Source organism: Melanerpes formicivorus, unplaced genomic scaffold (assembly GCF_026170545.1).
Source record: "Melanerpes formicivorus ecotype bairdi unplaced genomic scaffold, bMelFor1.0.p_v2 SCAF_8, whole genome shotgun sequence".
Lineage (NCBI taxonomy): Eukaryota > Metazoa > Chordata > Aves > Piciformes > Picidae > Melanerpes > Melanerpes formicivorus.
The window spans coordinates 17,493,796-17,509,832 of record NW_027142360.1 but is presented as its reverse complement, the minus strand read 5'-3'; the positions used below and the strand labels follow the sequence as shown (position 1 = coordinate 17,509,832).

General features: G+C 43.8%; 1 protein-coding gene across 5 annotated transcripts in view; it reads left to right on the top strand.

The window, feature by feature from the left end:
- The window catches only part of SYN3 (synapsin III), a 261,375-nt gene that overhangs the window by 93,741 nt on the left and 151,597 nt on the right, over nucleotides 1-16,037 (top strand). For all 5 annotated transcript variants that reach the window (XM_068142332.1, XM_068142330.1, XM_068142331.1 and 2 more), the window contains one exon: nucleotides 12,369-12,460. In XM_068142332.1, the coding sequence (XP_067998433.1) occupies nucleotides 12,369-12,460 (92 nt within the window). The remainder of the gene's footprint in view (nucleotides 1-12,368; nucleotides 12,461-16,037) is intronic.

The window sequence follows — 16,037 nt, the reverse complement described above, 5'->3', positions numbered from 1 at the left end:
TCCCAACTGCCCTGCCATGGGCTGGGACACCTCACACTAGGTCAGGTTGCCCAGAGACACATCCAGCCTGGCCTTAAAAACTCCCAGGGATGGGGCTTCTACCACGTCCCTGGGCAAACCATTCCAGTGTCTCACCACCCTCATGGTGAACAATTTCTTCCTAACATCCAATCTGAATCTACACATTTCCGTTTTGGTTTTTTCCATCCCCTCTAGTCCTGTCATTACCTGACACCCTAAAAGTCCCTCACCTGCCCCATTTTCCCCCTTTTTCCCCTCAAATCCCAGAGCACCTGGGCTCTGTTGGAGTCTCCTCCCACCCCAGGTGTGGCCACTTGGCCCTCCCCACCCACTCCCCTTTTTAATCCCCACCAGGAAAGGCAGAAGCCCTAAGCTGAGCCCATCTGGGCTGAGGGATCCTCCTCTCATCTCTGGTGAGTGCCCATGGTGCACACTGGGTGATGGTGGTGGTGACAACAAAGGCCGGGGGGCCTGGTGGCCCCCCGGTCAGGTAGGAAGAGAATTGATGGTTCCTCCAATATCATCCGTGGGTGCTTCCTAGGGCTGAGCTCCTCTGTGTGGTATCTCGGCTAGTGAGGGTCTTGCCTCTGGCTCTGGGATGGGTGCACTGGTGGTGATGGTGGTGGAGGTGGAGCAGGAGCTGTTTAGGCAGATGATATTATGCTAATTACACTATTTTTACCTGGAGGCCCCCTGAGCCTGCTCTCATCATTTGATAAATCTCTCCTTTTGTGCCTCATTTACAGACCATTTCTTCCACCTCACTGCTTCTATAGAATTGTAGAAGCTATAAAGGAAAATATCTTCTTGGGCCACCCCTTTGTCCTCACTACCTTTGCAGAGTCAGTCAATATTTCATCATAAAATGAAATTTTCTGCTCTGGCAATAGGATTATAGTTTCTTCCATTGAAAGACTACCTCACAGCCCATATATATGCCTAAAGAGATGCAGAGCCAGTATGCCACAGTGTATGTTGGTAATGTTGTGTTCCAGATGCAAGCTATATAAGTCTTCTAACTTACCCTAATTTAAGCCTAAAACCTTTGCAAATTAACTACACATGCCAAAGATCTTTTCATCTGTTGAAAGGAACAGTAAGGAGGTTCATAGCCTGGTTTTGGATGTGCTTTGCAGGGCATTGGACAAATTCTTTGTTTCTCTGTTAGCCTTGGCACCAGCTGTTCATTTCAGCTGAAAAGTCTGCATATTGGAGTCTCTCCCCTTCTCTCTGTGTGGGTGCAGTGTCTGTCAAAATGAAGTCCCACTATGGACTGAGACTTTGGATGCTGTTGTCAAAGCAGAAGTGATTATTAATAATCAACTGATGGCACCTAACTTGAAAGCAAGCATAAGAAATGCAGAGATGGTTATCCTGAAGGAGTCATAGGCTTGTTTCATAGTCATCAGTGATATAAAACTACTTGTTCAATATCTTCATCAATGATACAGCGAGATTGAGTGCACCTTCATAGGATGACACCAAGCTGTATAGTGCAGATAACAGGATTGAGGGATGTGATGCCATCCGGGGGGACCTAGACAGGCTGGAGAAGTGGGCTCAGGTGAACCTCATGAGGTTCAATAAGGGGAAGTGCAAGGTCCTACTCCCAGGTCAGAGCAATCCTCAGTACCTATACAGGATGGGGGACAATGAGATCAAGAGCAGCCCAGAAGAAAAGCATTTAGGGGTATTGGTGGATGAGAAGCTGAACATGAGGCAGCAACATGCACTTGCAGCACAGAAGGCAAGTTGTGTTCTGGGCTGCATCAAAAGAAGCATGGCCAGCACGTCAGCAGAGGTGGTTCTGGCACTCTGCTCTGGTGAGTACCATGTCCAGCTCTGGAGTCTTTAAAACAAGAAGGACATGGACATGCTAGAGCAGGTCCACAGTGGGGCCATGAAGATAATCAGAGGGCCAGAGCACCTCTTCTATGAAGACAGGCTGAGAGAGATGGGATTGTGCAGCCTGGAGAAGAGAAGGCTCTAGGGAGACCTTATTCAATATTTGCAGGGGGGCTACAAGAAAGCTGGAGGGGAAATATTTCTGATTACAATGTAGCAGTAGGATAAGGGGCAATGGCTTTAAACTAGGACAGGGTATGTTTAGGTCAGATATTAGTAGGAAGTTCCTCACCATGAGAATAGTGAAATACTTGAACGGATTGCCCAGAGATATGGTGGAGGCCCCATCTCTGGAGACATTTAGAGTTAAACCTGATAGGGCCCTGAGCAACCTGATCTAGTTGGTGTCTCTCTCTTTCACTGCAGTGGGAGCTGGACAAGATGACCTTCAAGGATCTCTTCCAACCCAATGCTATGATTAATGGAGTGGTTGTGAAAATCTTCACAGAATTTCTCAGTACCAATTGCCCTTGGAAAGGTGTTTCTCCTCTTTTCAAAGAGGTGATGCCCAGTTGCCTAGCTCTATGCATGAGCACACATGTTAGATCAAAGGCTGTGTCTGGAATAGAAAAGCTAGCAAGCCATTTTTTTTGCAGCTGTGATACTCTGAACACTTCATTTCCCTCTTTTTATTGGTATCACAGTTGTCGGAACTGGGTGGTATTAGCAAGAACAATTCTCAATTGCACTTCCTTATCAACATCTTTACATTGCTGGCTGCCTTAGTAAATGTCCTAATGAAAATAAATAAATAAATAAAAAAGCACCCAACTGCAATTCTCCAACAGAAAGCATGGAACTGAGTAATATTTTAGTCTTCAAACCTCTGAACCCAGCCACTCCACTGCTGAGAGCAGGGTAGGCTTCAAAGCTAGATCTGGTACTCTTTAAAATGACCTGTTATTCCTTTCTTAAACCTCCAGCCTCTGCCTTTCCACCTCATAGTCCTTCTCAAATGTTACTGCATTTCAGATCCTTATAAAGGAACTATCTTCAAATGGTCAGTGAGTAGTGAGAAGTGCAGAAGGAGACTTTTGTTCCTGGTGGCTTAAACCTATAATTCCCCATTGTCATTGGGTAGCTTATCACATTCCCTAAGGATTCTTTCAGGGAGACTTTCACAGTCTGCCTTTTGCAATCCTTCACATCATAGGCTGAATGTTTGAGATAAGGCACCGAGGGAAGACCATAAGGTTAGTGTGGCTGTGCTAGTGGGGACCATTCCCAGACCCCTTGCAATGGGTAGGAGATTTGAGGAACAATGAACAAGGATTTCAACTGCTGCCCCTCAGATCAGGCAACCAACCCTCCATGTAGTGGGCAGTGAACTGCTCTTGAACTCCCTCAGACCTCAAAAGCAGAGGGGATGATTACTTTCCCCAGCTGGATTACTGTCTGCCAAGGGAAATACAGAAGCTGCATTGTTGTGGACAGTCCTTGAATCTGACCTCAGGCCCCTCTGCATCTTGTTGAGGCCAAGAGAGGGGCACTGCTTTCTTCAAACTCTGGCTTTTTGTACCATTCTCCTTTTTTTGCCCATCCCTCTTTGCTCAGTGTTTCTTGATACTGAGTTTTCGTTCCCTGTTCCGACCCTGATTGTCTGGAATCTTCCTCACTTCTTCATGCTCTTCCTCAAGCACAATCCAGGAGCCTGAACTGTTGTGGTCTCCTGAAGCTGAACATGGCCCCTCTTAACCTGAAATACAAATATTCTTCTACAGTCTCCTTACAGAAGGGGTAAAGGGAAAAAACGGAATGAGGGAATAATTGTGTCTACCAGCTTGGCCCACACTCCTCTTTTTTTAGTTCCCAGCTTACCAGTCTTTGCTACTGTAGCTGGTCCCCAAATAGCACACAGGCTGTACCATGGTACCCAAGCCCTAACCTGGCTGTTTCGGTTCTGAATTAACTCTGCATCAGATCAAGGTTCAACTCTCAAGCACCTCTTGAGCTGCCTGGTCTGCTCAGTAAGTTCATTCAGTTTTCCATTTTATCCTGCTTAAGATAACCACAGTACTGACTCTGCCAGAAGTTCACTCCACCTTAGGAAATGGGGTTTTTATATTTTATAGGAAGAAAACACTTTTGATCTGAAAAACTAAGTAACAAAAAAAGTTTGAATGGCAAAAGTAGGGAAAGGAAATATCCAAATGTTAAATACTCTTGAAAAACCACATTGGGAAAAACCAACTGCCCAGTTGGTTTTTTTCCTGACCCTGCTAGGTTGTTTTTGCCATTCTTGTTCTGTTGTTAGTTTAAACTAAAGAAAGAGCTTGCCTTGTTGCTTTTTAACTTTCATGTCTGTCCCTAGTACATCCTATTTCTTTCTTAGCAAGCCATTTCTGCAATCTTTGAAGGAAGCAGAACAGGATAGTAGGTGACTTTTTTAATTTTTTCTATTATTATTTTTAAGTCATGACATCACTTATTTGTAATGGAGCAGGAGTGCTGAAAGCAGCACTGTCTCTCCCTCTCTCAGCAGCGGGAAGTCAGTTATCTAATCTGGTTAAACACCCCTACCAGCTCTCTGAGCTGCCTCTCCCCCTTGGCTGTCATCCAAGGAATGCAAGACACATGCACTAATACTGTCTCACTCCACCTATCCCCCACACCCAGCACCATGGAAGGCATTGACTGATTTCAGCCAAATTGGAGAAACAGGCAGAAGTTTCAAGATACTCAGGTGCTGGATAATCCACAGGGAAAAGACTGTTAAACACCATCCTGCTGCTCAGGGAGCTGCTTTTCTAAGTCTCAGCTTGTCTGGAAATGGGTTTTATGGACTCTCAAAAATTTTCTGGTTCTTTAGCACAGAAATTTATTGCATGACCTCAATACCACCCCCAGGTTGAGGTTCTTCTGTCATTTGCAAGAGACAAGACACCACTGGTGCCAGTGAATAGGAAAGGGAATTGTCAGGGACACTGTGATGGGTACACCTCTAGTCTTTGCTGTCTTCTGTCTTTCATTAAAATTAATGTGAGGTCTGACTTCATTTCCATCTTTTTTTCTTCACTTCTAATCTTCAGTGTAATACCAAAAACATTTACTAATGTGCAGCTTATTATTGCCCACCCCTGACTGAAATCAAGGCATGCAACACCACTACCTTCTCCTTGCTGGCTGCAGAGGTTAGAAGCACAGTGCTGAGTGAGAGCTGGGGTGGTGGAAAGCAGCCGCTCTCCTGAGTCAGGACCCCTTTTCTTTTGGAGGCAGTTTGGATTGCATTTGGATACTTTTCCACTACAAGTTCTTCTGTAGCAATGATAGTCATTCATAAGACTGAATGAACCACTGATCAAAAAGTGAAAATCTTTTTGATCTATTTCCCCTAAAACCCTGGTGGTTTAAGTCTATTACACAGTGTGGGTAAACCCCTAAGCTTTAAGGAGCAGGTGAGTCTACTATTGCTATTTTATGCTAAAAATAAGGCTCTTGGATTTTGATCCCTATTGTTCCTTTGACTTGCTTTGTAATTTCTAGCTTGGAGAACTACAGTGTATACATCTCCAGTTCTCTTCTCTAGAAATAAATATGCTAGATAAATTCCTTTAGAAGTCAAAGGCATGTTTGATTAATGCCTCTAAGATTTTTCTTTAAGCTCAATTTAAACTTAAAGGAGTTGACCACATTGCTTTTATTCTCCCCAAATTAATTTTGCTTTTATCTCCTCAGTCTTTCACTGGCCAGAGGAGAGAAGGCATTAGGAAATACTGCATACTCAAGAAGAGGAAGGAATTATACCATAACCCTTATGCTCTACCAAATGTTTTCCATCTCTACAGGATACTGGTAGTAATTCAGCACATCTTTTCCCACCCTGTCTGCTCTGTCCCAGAGAAAACTAAGCCTTACATGCTCTAAGGAATTCATATGACTCTGGAGTTTCCCATGTGGGTCATAACATACCCTGAGTGGGGGATCTCTTTGGGCATTAGACATGCTCCTTGCACAAGGGGGATGCCGCATGGCCATGAATTCCCAGCATACCCAGGAACAAGCAGAAGAGGGCAGGAAAGCCAGGGCTGAGACCTGGCCAGCCACAGACCCATCAGACAGACCATGGCACTGTGGGAAGTGGTGATGCACAGCTGAGTGGGACACTTGCCACCTGTCCAGGAGAGAGAAGGCCACAAAGCAGGAGGTGTGCAGAGTGGGGTCATTCAGATGGTCATGGAAACTTGACTTATGAGAGGAGGCTGAAAGAGTTGAGTTTATCTTGACAAAACAGAGGCTAAAGATGACACAGACACTTCTAATAAATACACTGGCTTAAGGGAAGAACTCATGAGATGATGCCTATGGTAGCAAGGAGTTAAGATGCTATGGCTCTGGTGAGCTTTTCCAGTCCTGTGCCCTGTGTTGACCATTGAGAGCCCAGGAGGGAGACAGAAGGGGCCATACCCAGCCGGCAATAGCAAGTAATGCTTCTTAGAAAAGTGGACCTTTGGGGTACATCTTTCCTGGCATTGGCAAACTGATGGCAGAGCAGGGTGAAAAGGGCAAAGGGGAAGTAACAAGGCCAAGAAGCTCATCTAAATTTTCATTCCTGTTGTCTGTCCACCCATCTCCTTCCCACCATTTCCTGCTGTGATGAGGTGGGTCTGTCTGTCCGTCGGAGACACATTCTTCTCGCACAGCTCATTCACTTGTTCCCCCTGCCTGGTTTATTTTCATGGAGTGATTATTCAGTGAACTTCTATGTATTTGTTTCTGGAAAAGTCTTGTGGTATAGATTATGACTCTATTGGCAGCGTTGTCAGGAAAAAACGTTGTGCTTGGCACTCACAGAAGATAATTGTAATACAAATCACGAATTCCAGCTCCTTTGTATTTCCCGTCCTAAAGAGGTATTTTCATGTGTGGCATAAAGTGGCCCTTTCAAAAGGCAGAATCTGATGGGCCCATGTGTCATGAGAGAGAAATTAGCCTCTCATCAAATAACAGTATGATTTTTATTCATTACATATTTAGGGTGTGTTTTTTCCAAGTGAAAGCCTAAAAGCAGTTCAAGAACAGCAACAGCAACTCTCATAGCTTTGCCACATACAAGCACTCAGAAGCCATGAATGAAAGGACCTGGGGAAACAGCAAGGATGATTAAAAAAAATCATTAATTTCCTACATAAATAGTAATTTTTTGTATTTTTTTCCTCTTAATTCCCATTTACAGAGTTCATGGTTTTGATCTGTTTCCCAGGATCAGAAGTTTTGGAAATGTGTTTGTTAGAGCTCCAACTCTCAAACAATCACACAACTTCTGAAAAGGAAACTGAAGAGACAATTCCAAATGCCATCAGAACTGATGCACCAAAAGGCACCCACACAGGCAAAGGCATGTGGACCTTCAGCATCAGAGCCAGCTGTAGCCTAGAAGCATGCATCCTAGTTTCAGGACTTGTGAATAGCTCTGAGGAGAGCTTGTGGATGCTCCCTTCAGAGCCACACAGCAGCATGCCCTTTCCAGTGGGCTCTCTCTATCCTTTTCTCCCGTAGAGCAATCCCAGTGTTGGGGGCAGGTGGAGAGCAGGGTGCCTCCTCAAGGGAAAATACATAGGGAATCAGGGCATATAATCTATAATTCTGCATGCATGTGCACACACAATACACACAGCCCCAGCCCTACATCTGTATTATCTGTGAACTATCTGTTCTCATCCATGTTATCTGTCCTCCCCCCGCACACACTTCCACCTTTGCAGGGACATACTGCCCCCTGAAATGCTTGTAATGGTTTCAGTTAAATGTGCTGTTTAAGGAATGCAGTCTGGAGTCTGCCAAGCTCTTCCTTTCCTTGCACATACTGGAACATCTACCAAAACTTAAAGCATAAAATCCACTGAGGAATGTATGTGATTTGATTAGACAGCAGTAATTCCCCATCCCAAGTGCCTAAGCCATGACAGAGACTAGCCTGTTATTCGCAAACTCACAGGTTCACAGATTGCATTGGGTTGGAAGAGACCCTCCAAAGGTCATCTTGTCCAACCTGTCTGAGGTAAGCAGGGACACCTCCAACTAGATCAGGCTGCCCAGGACCATGTTGAGACTGACGTTGAATGTCTCCAGGGATGGGGCTTCAACCACACCCCTGGGCAACTGTTCCAATATTTCACCACTCTCACTGTAAAGAGCTTCTTCCTTAAGTTCAATCTACATCTACCCTGTTCCAGCTTAAAACCGTTGCCCCTTGTCCTATCACTACAAGCCCTTCTACACAGTCTGTCCCCAGCCTTCCTGTAGGTCCCCTTCAGGTATTGAAATGCTGGTGTAAGGTCTCCCTAGAGTTTTCTCCAGGCTGAACAGCTCCAATTCTTTCAGCCTGTCTTCATAGGAGAGGTGCTCCAGCCCTCTGATTCTTTGTGGTCCTCCTCCAGAGCTGCTCTAGCAGGTCCAGGTCTCTCTTGTGCTGAGGGCCCCAGAGCTGGACACAGTACTCTAGGTGAGATCCTGCCAGAGCAGGGTGGCAGAATCACCTCTCTTGACTTGCTGGCCATGCTTCTTTTGATGCAGCATGGATGTGAATAGCCTTCTGGGCTGCAAGTGCACACTGTTGGCTTGTCCAGCTTCTCATTCACTAGAACTTTACAAGAAGGAGGTTGTTTTTGTCTAGGGAAAAACAGGAAGAAGGAAGGTTAAGTCTTCAAGCAATAAGTCTTCAAATTCTGCAGGAGGAAGCAATGGACAACAACAACAAAAAAAGAGATTAGTCTTCAAAAGTAAGAGGAGTGATTTATGTTGGGCAAAGCTTTTGGGCACAGATTTCTTGAGGAGTTTCCTCTTTTATGGAAGATATGAGAAGGTTAAGTAGTATTTGCATACAATTGCAGAGGTGGAACTGACCCTGCCCTAGGAAAAAGAGACAGACTATGTGATGTCTTGAAGTCCTTCCAATACAATTTTCTGTTATTTTATGGGAAAAGTGCTTAAAATCCACCTTGAACATGTGCTCCCCATGAATAGATTGGCCTGGCTTGGTAGCCATGCCTCTACCTTTTTGAAATACAAAATCCTCCTTGTTTTATTATCAGCAAAGAGAAACTATAAAATAGCTCACCTAGAAGATCTCCAGCACCTAGAGAACACTGATGGGAGAAACTGAGAGTAGCCTCAGGTTTATTCCAAATGACCTGGAGAGATTTCTGAGTCTGAATACCTGAAATAAGTAGGCATTTCTAACAGAACTATCCTCAAAACGTCAGTGAGTATCCTCCCAGATTTGGGCCTCACAGAGGTACAAAATACTTCTACTCCCACAGTCTGTGTTGCATTAATCTTCAAGATGGATTGTGTCGTGTTTGTCACTCATGGTTCGCTCCCGCCGGAGTGGTTTTGCAGCCAGTGGCACCATTGCAAAGCAAGTACAAAACCTCAGCAGGCTAACGTAATGCTGCCTTCTGTTGGAAGAGTCCTGATGCAAACGACTCGGCAAGGCCAAGGGGATCTGTGCTCTCCTGGCTTATGCATAGTTACCTGTCACTCTATCTGCATGGGCTGCTTTCAAAGACCTCTTTGTCTGCAAGGTAAACTCAGGCTGGAGATGATCTCAGACTTGGAAATCCCAGCCAAGGGAAGTCATCAGGCTATAAAACCCACAAAGTTAAAAATACAGGGAGCACTGGAAAATCAACAGGAAACAATTTCTGCTGACTGAAGTTTTCAGCCTTCTTCCAAACACCAGCTAGCAGTGGCCTGTTGGATGGGACAAAGCAGCAATGGTCCTTAACTTAGTCGGTTACAGCAGGAGCAATTGCCAGGAAAAGATTAGGATAGTCTCTCAGCTGTGATTGTATACCTGGACGTTCTGGGTGTGAGATAGCTACCCTAGACTTTCTCTCCTTGCCAGAGTGCCCCAGACAATGGTTGCCAAAGGAAATTTCTTCCTTTTTTTCTGGATAGTGACATTAGCAGGCCTGAAATTGGTCCTGGCAGTTTGGTATGGAGTACTTAGCCACTCAGGGGATTCCCAGGCCTATTTGGAAGTCAGGTGTCTGAACACAGCTTTGTTTGGTCTGACTGCCTTGGGGCAATGCCTGTCAGACCAACTTAGTTGGATTGTAAGTGCTAGCCATCAAAGGGAGATTGCTGATTTTCACCCCCAGCAAGCAATATGTGAAATCTTTAGCACAAAACCGTTATGGAAAAACTTACAGAAGAAGAGAATAAAAGCCATGAGAGCACAGACCTAAAACTCCCCTGTCTTGCTATGATGTTCACATCAGATGACACATCCCTTCAACTGCAAAAGGTGAAGGTCCAGCTCAGTAACACTCTACTTTCAGAGTGGGACATCTCTGAGGCATAGACACATACAAAGGTGGGAAACTCATCCTTTTATTTCCCAAGGTAATAAGAGTCTCTCAAGCACACAGGGAACCTAGCAAGCTTGCTTTGTCCCACCAGTGAGCTCACAAATAGTACCTACAGTATTTGCTCTTGCCAAATGCAAGGTGGTTTCCCCCCTCACTGTATTTGTTGAGAATTGGTAAATGTATAAAATACAGGTGTCCTTTAGGTATACATATTTTATTATCTTTGATCTAGTATGATCACTGAAGAAGCATAATTATGATCAAGACAACACTCTGCAATCTCACAACAAAAGCCCAGCCAGTCTGCGTGTGTGTATATGTGCTTGAAGCAGGATTTATTTCTCAGCAACAGGAATTTCTCCCCTCCTTTCATTGTAACTGGGAGTTACAATGATGTAAGATCACGTAAGGGTGTTGCTTTAAGAAGATACACGGGGCCACGGACATAAAATCTCATTACATCAATGTGTCACCAGTCCAAGGTCATTGCTTTAAAACTGATGTGGATTTTTGAAAAAGAAAGTTGACGTTGATTCTTTCTTTTGTCATCTGGCCTCTTAGCTTTTACAGGTGCACTAGTTCTCCACATATTCATGAGGACAAAACACATGCTCTTTTATTTTGGCTTTTGTGGTTTGGTTTTTGGTGTTTTGTTTTGGTTTTTTCTGTTTGTTTGGGTTTTTTTTTCCCTGTATAGAAGTTGTTCCCAGCACTATCTTTGGTTCCCAAATAGTACAAGTAGCTGAAGAACACTAAATAGAATAAGGATGGCAACAAAATCACTGAATCCTAGAATTGTTTTGGTTGGAACATGCATCTAAGATTATCAAGTCTAACCACTGACCTAACACCATCATGGCCCTTAAACCACATGCTGAAGTCCCATGTCCACATATTTCTTGAACACCTCCAGGGACAGTGACTCTGCCATCTCCCTGGGCAATCTATTCTAATGCCTGATCTCTCTTTCTGTAAAGAACTGTTTCCTAATACCCAAAATTGGGTGGTGGGTGTGTGTGTGTGTGAAGCCATTCAAAGGGAGAAGGCTAAATTTTATGTCTTAAAACTTGAAACTTGATTATATGTGTATGTCTGTGTGTGCACGTGTATGTGACTGTGTATGTATAGGCACTAATTTAAACACAAGATTCTGAATTTGTACAGGTATGTTTATATTGTGCTGGGAAGGGGGGGCTTACATGGCACAGTAACAGGCTATTCTGGTTTGAGGTCTAGTTGTTTGCTCATAAAGAACAGTTAGGATTTGGAGCACAAGGATGAGCACTGATAACTAATCCTGCCATCCTCTTCCTACTGAGAGTGGCCTGAGACCATCAAGTCTCACTGGCACTTCTGTCTGAGAGGCAGCAGAGCCAGGGGCAATATGGGAGGACTATTAACACTTGTTGCCCAGCTAGTCACTGTGATTTGTGTCTTGACTTTCACAGACACCTGCTGCAGTTGTCATCAACCCCATGCACTTTGCCTTTTGCTCCCCATAGCTTAAACATTCCTTGCTAAACTTTGGGGTCTTGTAAATTGCACCTCTTAATTTAAAATACAGCGTTTTAATAATTGAGCAGTACTGGTAATAGCCTACCCAGCCTTGCTCACCCTTTAACTGTTAACATTTAAATACATAAACCTCATCAGGAGGGTTTCTCTGCTTATCACCGTCCTGCAGCAAAATGAGGCTTTTTAGCTATTTATTTAGGTTTAAATCTTCTGTACTAGGTTTGTAGCTGGCCAGTGGGATGACAGCCAGCTCAGACATAACTCCAAATGGCTGTTTCCAACTGGAAACTTAGAATTTGTAATCAAATGGCCTTACATCTTTTTTCCTTATTGTTGTTTCCTCTGTGCATTTCTCAGCTTGCTTGTTCTTAGTTCCTTCAGTGCTTATTACTGCAATAAGCCTAATCTTGTATACTTGTAGACCCCACGTGTGGGAGCTGTAAATATCTCTGCAGTCTCTCCAGGGCAAATCAGCTGTAATTGTATCTCCCATTGCCTCACTTTTGGGGGGGGGGGGGAAGAAAGGTACATTCCAGTCAAAGACAATTCTGCATCTGTGTCCACGTGTGTCTCTGCTACCCTCAAGTAATACTCTGTCCTTTTGTTCCACTCCAGGCTGAGTTCTCTGAGCTGAACCTAGCTGCTTATGTCACGGGAGGCTGCATGGTGGACATGCAAGTCATGAGGAATGGCACTAAGGTGGTAAGGTGAGGAGCACAGGTTTGTCTTGAAAATCAAGCTTTCTGGAGCAATGTTAGGACAAGCAGGATGACCTCAGGGTCTGACTGCTACCTGACCTAGAGCAGTGCAGTTCTGATGACTTCAGGGTTTCCTGGAAGTGGTGGAAAGACTGAGCTGACTTTGGTGGTTTTGTTTCAGGTCTCAGTTGCACATTATGCCATACAGTCATTGTTTCCAGTCTAGACCCTCTATGCCTGCCAATTTCCCTCAATTTTTCACTCCTCCTGTGTCAACTAGCCTCCATTGTAAACAGTGGCTTGCACTCATTAGCCTACCTGGTTTAGGTTTCCCCTCACCCTCCCTTTCTCCACATGAAACAATTCTAGTTCCAGGTGGCCTACCCTTGCAAGAACAATAGTCTTTCCATGATCTTGATCCTCACAGCCTGATTTGCACCTGAAATATCACCTTTTTGGTTTTTTATCAGAGATTCTCAATGCTCCAGTCTTGCCCTATGGTATCTCTCAGAAGTAATACCACATCTCTGTTTGAAGGAGACTTCTGTCCTTACTAGTATTACTTCATAACTGCAATCATTGCAAGCAAACTTGTTTCCTGTTCATGTTGAAATCTCATTGCTATTCCAAATCCACTTTTCTAGTCTTCTTACTTCTTTTGTACAATTCTTCTGTGCTTTTTGGAGTATATAGTGTTTCTAAGTTCAATTTTATTCAAACATTTAATCAATGCTGTTGTCTGTTTGCTTCTAGTTCAGAAATAGAGACAGATAATAAAGCATGAAGGATATTAGGAGAGAAAAAAAAATAGGACAGCTGGCAAATGACAATTCTGAGTGTGATGGCCTTGGTTTAATTTCTAAAGATGTCATTTCCAGTCCAAACACTTGTCACTGTCAGTTAGCTAAGACTGTTGTCCATCAATTCATTTCAGGTCCTGACAGCTCTTAGTCCATCCACAAGTCTCCATTCATTCTTCAGTACAATTTCATGAGCCTCTGCTAAAAACTTCTAGGATTGAGTCTGTTACATCCATTCACTTTCTCTCATCCCATAAATGTCTGTTTCTCAGTGAAACAAAGCATATGTCCCATGAACCAGCCACTGGAGCATCCATCAGACAGTGTGCCTTGCTAATGTGCTCTGGTGTTTGCTTGCTGACGATGCTGGAAGGTTTCCCAAGAACTATTTCCTAGGTTGATCACATCTTCATTTTCCTTCCCGTGCTTTTCCTCTCAAAGCCATTCATACATCTGGCAGAAAGATCTTGAGCTATTAAACTGAAACTGAAGACAAAATTTATTTCACAAGAGTGTCTGGGGCACGGTGTTCATGTTTCTGCTTGCAGTAAATACAGAGCTATCACAGCTAGCCCTTTTGCACGGATATTCACATATAAAAGTGCACAGTTTTATGAATGGCATTAGTTCAGTTTTCTCTTTTTCCTCAGTGCTTGTTTAAGGACACATGCACTTGTGTGGTGGGAAGTGGATTTGGCAGATACATGCTTATCTGAATACACAAATTATACGGCATGTGTTATCCATGGTTAGTTATAGTCCTTCCAAGCACTAGCCGTTTGTTTACAGCCTGTGCTGAAATGCTGCTGTTCTGCCCAGCTCGGTGAGTTTAAGAACTCAGGCCAGCCAACTTCCACAGCCACTCCTACCAATGCTTTAGAAGTTAAACACTCAATACTTTAGAAATAAACACTCTTCACTTTAGAAGGGGAATTATGGAGCATACTGCTACTGGGCTGTGTGGAGGTTCCTTAGCCCATTCTCATGGGTGTAACCTCTAAGTACCCCCCCCAATCCTTCCAGTAGCTATGTCCTGACACTTCTTGGGCTGCCCAGCCAAATGGAGATGCCACAGAGGACACCTCTAACTCTCATGTATTCACCAACCTTGCTGCTGATGGCAACATTTTTCCATCATATATAAGACTTTTATTAATTATGAAGCAAGTTACACAGTCACAAGTATAATATATAACAGCAACAACAGTAACAGCAATAGTAGTAATAATAAAACAGCAACCACTGGGCTACTCTCTCCAGTTTGAAATTGTGTTCACTGATAAGCTATCTAACAACCTATTAGCCTATTAAATTCTGTCATTTTGCAGTAGGTCTCCTAGCTCTTTAAACAGTGGACATTCTATTGTGTGTGTACTTTAAAGCTCTTTCCTTGCTTATTCCTTGATCCTTTCTGACACCTTGGAGTTCAGGCAGCCTTTGAGACCATGTACCAACTGATATGAACTGCACCAAGAAAGAACTGTGGGTTTTCACCTGGAAAATAAATCCATTCATAAGAAGGTGTAATGCTCCCTGAAGCCCTACATTTATCACTTGACTCAGGCAATGTTTAGAAGCATAATTGTCCCTTCAAAGGAGCAAGGAATTGCAAGTATACAGACCTCCAAGATTGTCAGCCTGTCTATCTTGAAAATAAGTTAGCAAATGACAAAACTGTAGCCAGGCATTACTTGGCTTTCCTGGTTTTTAAAACAAGTGTGACTCTCAGGATCTAATTTTACATTAACAAAACTCTGGGTCTCCATCTCCTCATTTTTTAGCTACATCTGTCGGTGTGAGGGGGAGGATTTGATAGCCTCAGTGAAACATGCTACTGGTTAGAGAGACAGTAAGCTAAAAATCTGAAAAAATGGGGTTTGTGTCCCAGTTCCACCATGGTATGTAATGACTCCATCAGCCTGTTCAGCACATTTTCTTCAGAGTTAAAAGAGTATCTTGTGCAGTTTCTAGCAACCACTTTCCCATTTACATGCCTGTAACATGTGCCCTGACTGAAGACAGTGCAGGGGGATGAGCTGGGAACTCGAAGCAGCACTGGGCTCAGTCAGGATTGGCAGTGGAGGAATCTCCCACACCTTGATCCTTGTTACCCCAGCACTTCTTTGGGTTATATTGACACCAGAGCTTACTCAGTGGAAAGTTAAATGAGAAGCATGAGGTGGCACCTATTCATCCCAAAGGATTCCTCACCAATTTAAACAGAGCAACTCCTTCAACAGGGAAATGAAGTCCTTTCTGGGTGTGATGGCTGGATTACTAAGCAGTGTGAAAAAAACAAGCATGGATTGATGCTTTTAAAAGACTTGGGTGGATTCTTCATCCTTTCAGTGCACAACTTCCTTTTGCTCAGGTCTACACACACGTACAAAGAGAGTCAACTGTCTGGAGACCAATTTGCCTTAGAGACCTCGTGGGCTGTGTCATCCCTACTGGGGTGAGATATAGGGAATGGGATTTTCATTTTCACTTCTCTTCATTTCTCCAAAGGGCCCTTTATAACAGTATTTCCACAGTGCAAAGGGGCTGTCAGTGCTGGCACTGCACCCACTCTGAGGTGCATTTATGCTTCAAGAATATTATAGAAGTGTCTCAGTATAAATGAGAATTTGGGCTGTCTCTGCTTCAGACAACACTTAGACTCCCAAACTATGATCTCAGTCTCTGCATTAGATTAAATGCAGTTCTGTGTTTGACTTTTGGGCTTTACATGCCTTCGGCTATTAATTCTAGTAGATGTGGGAATAAGGCAGGGATATGTTGAAAAT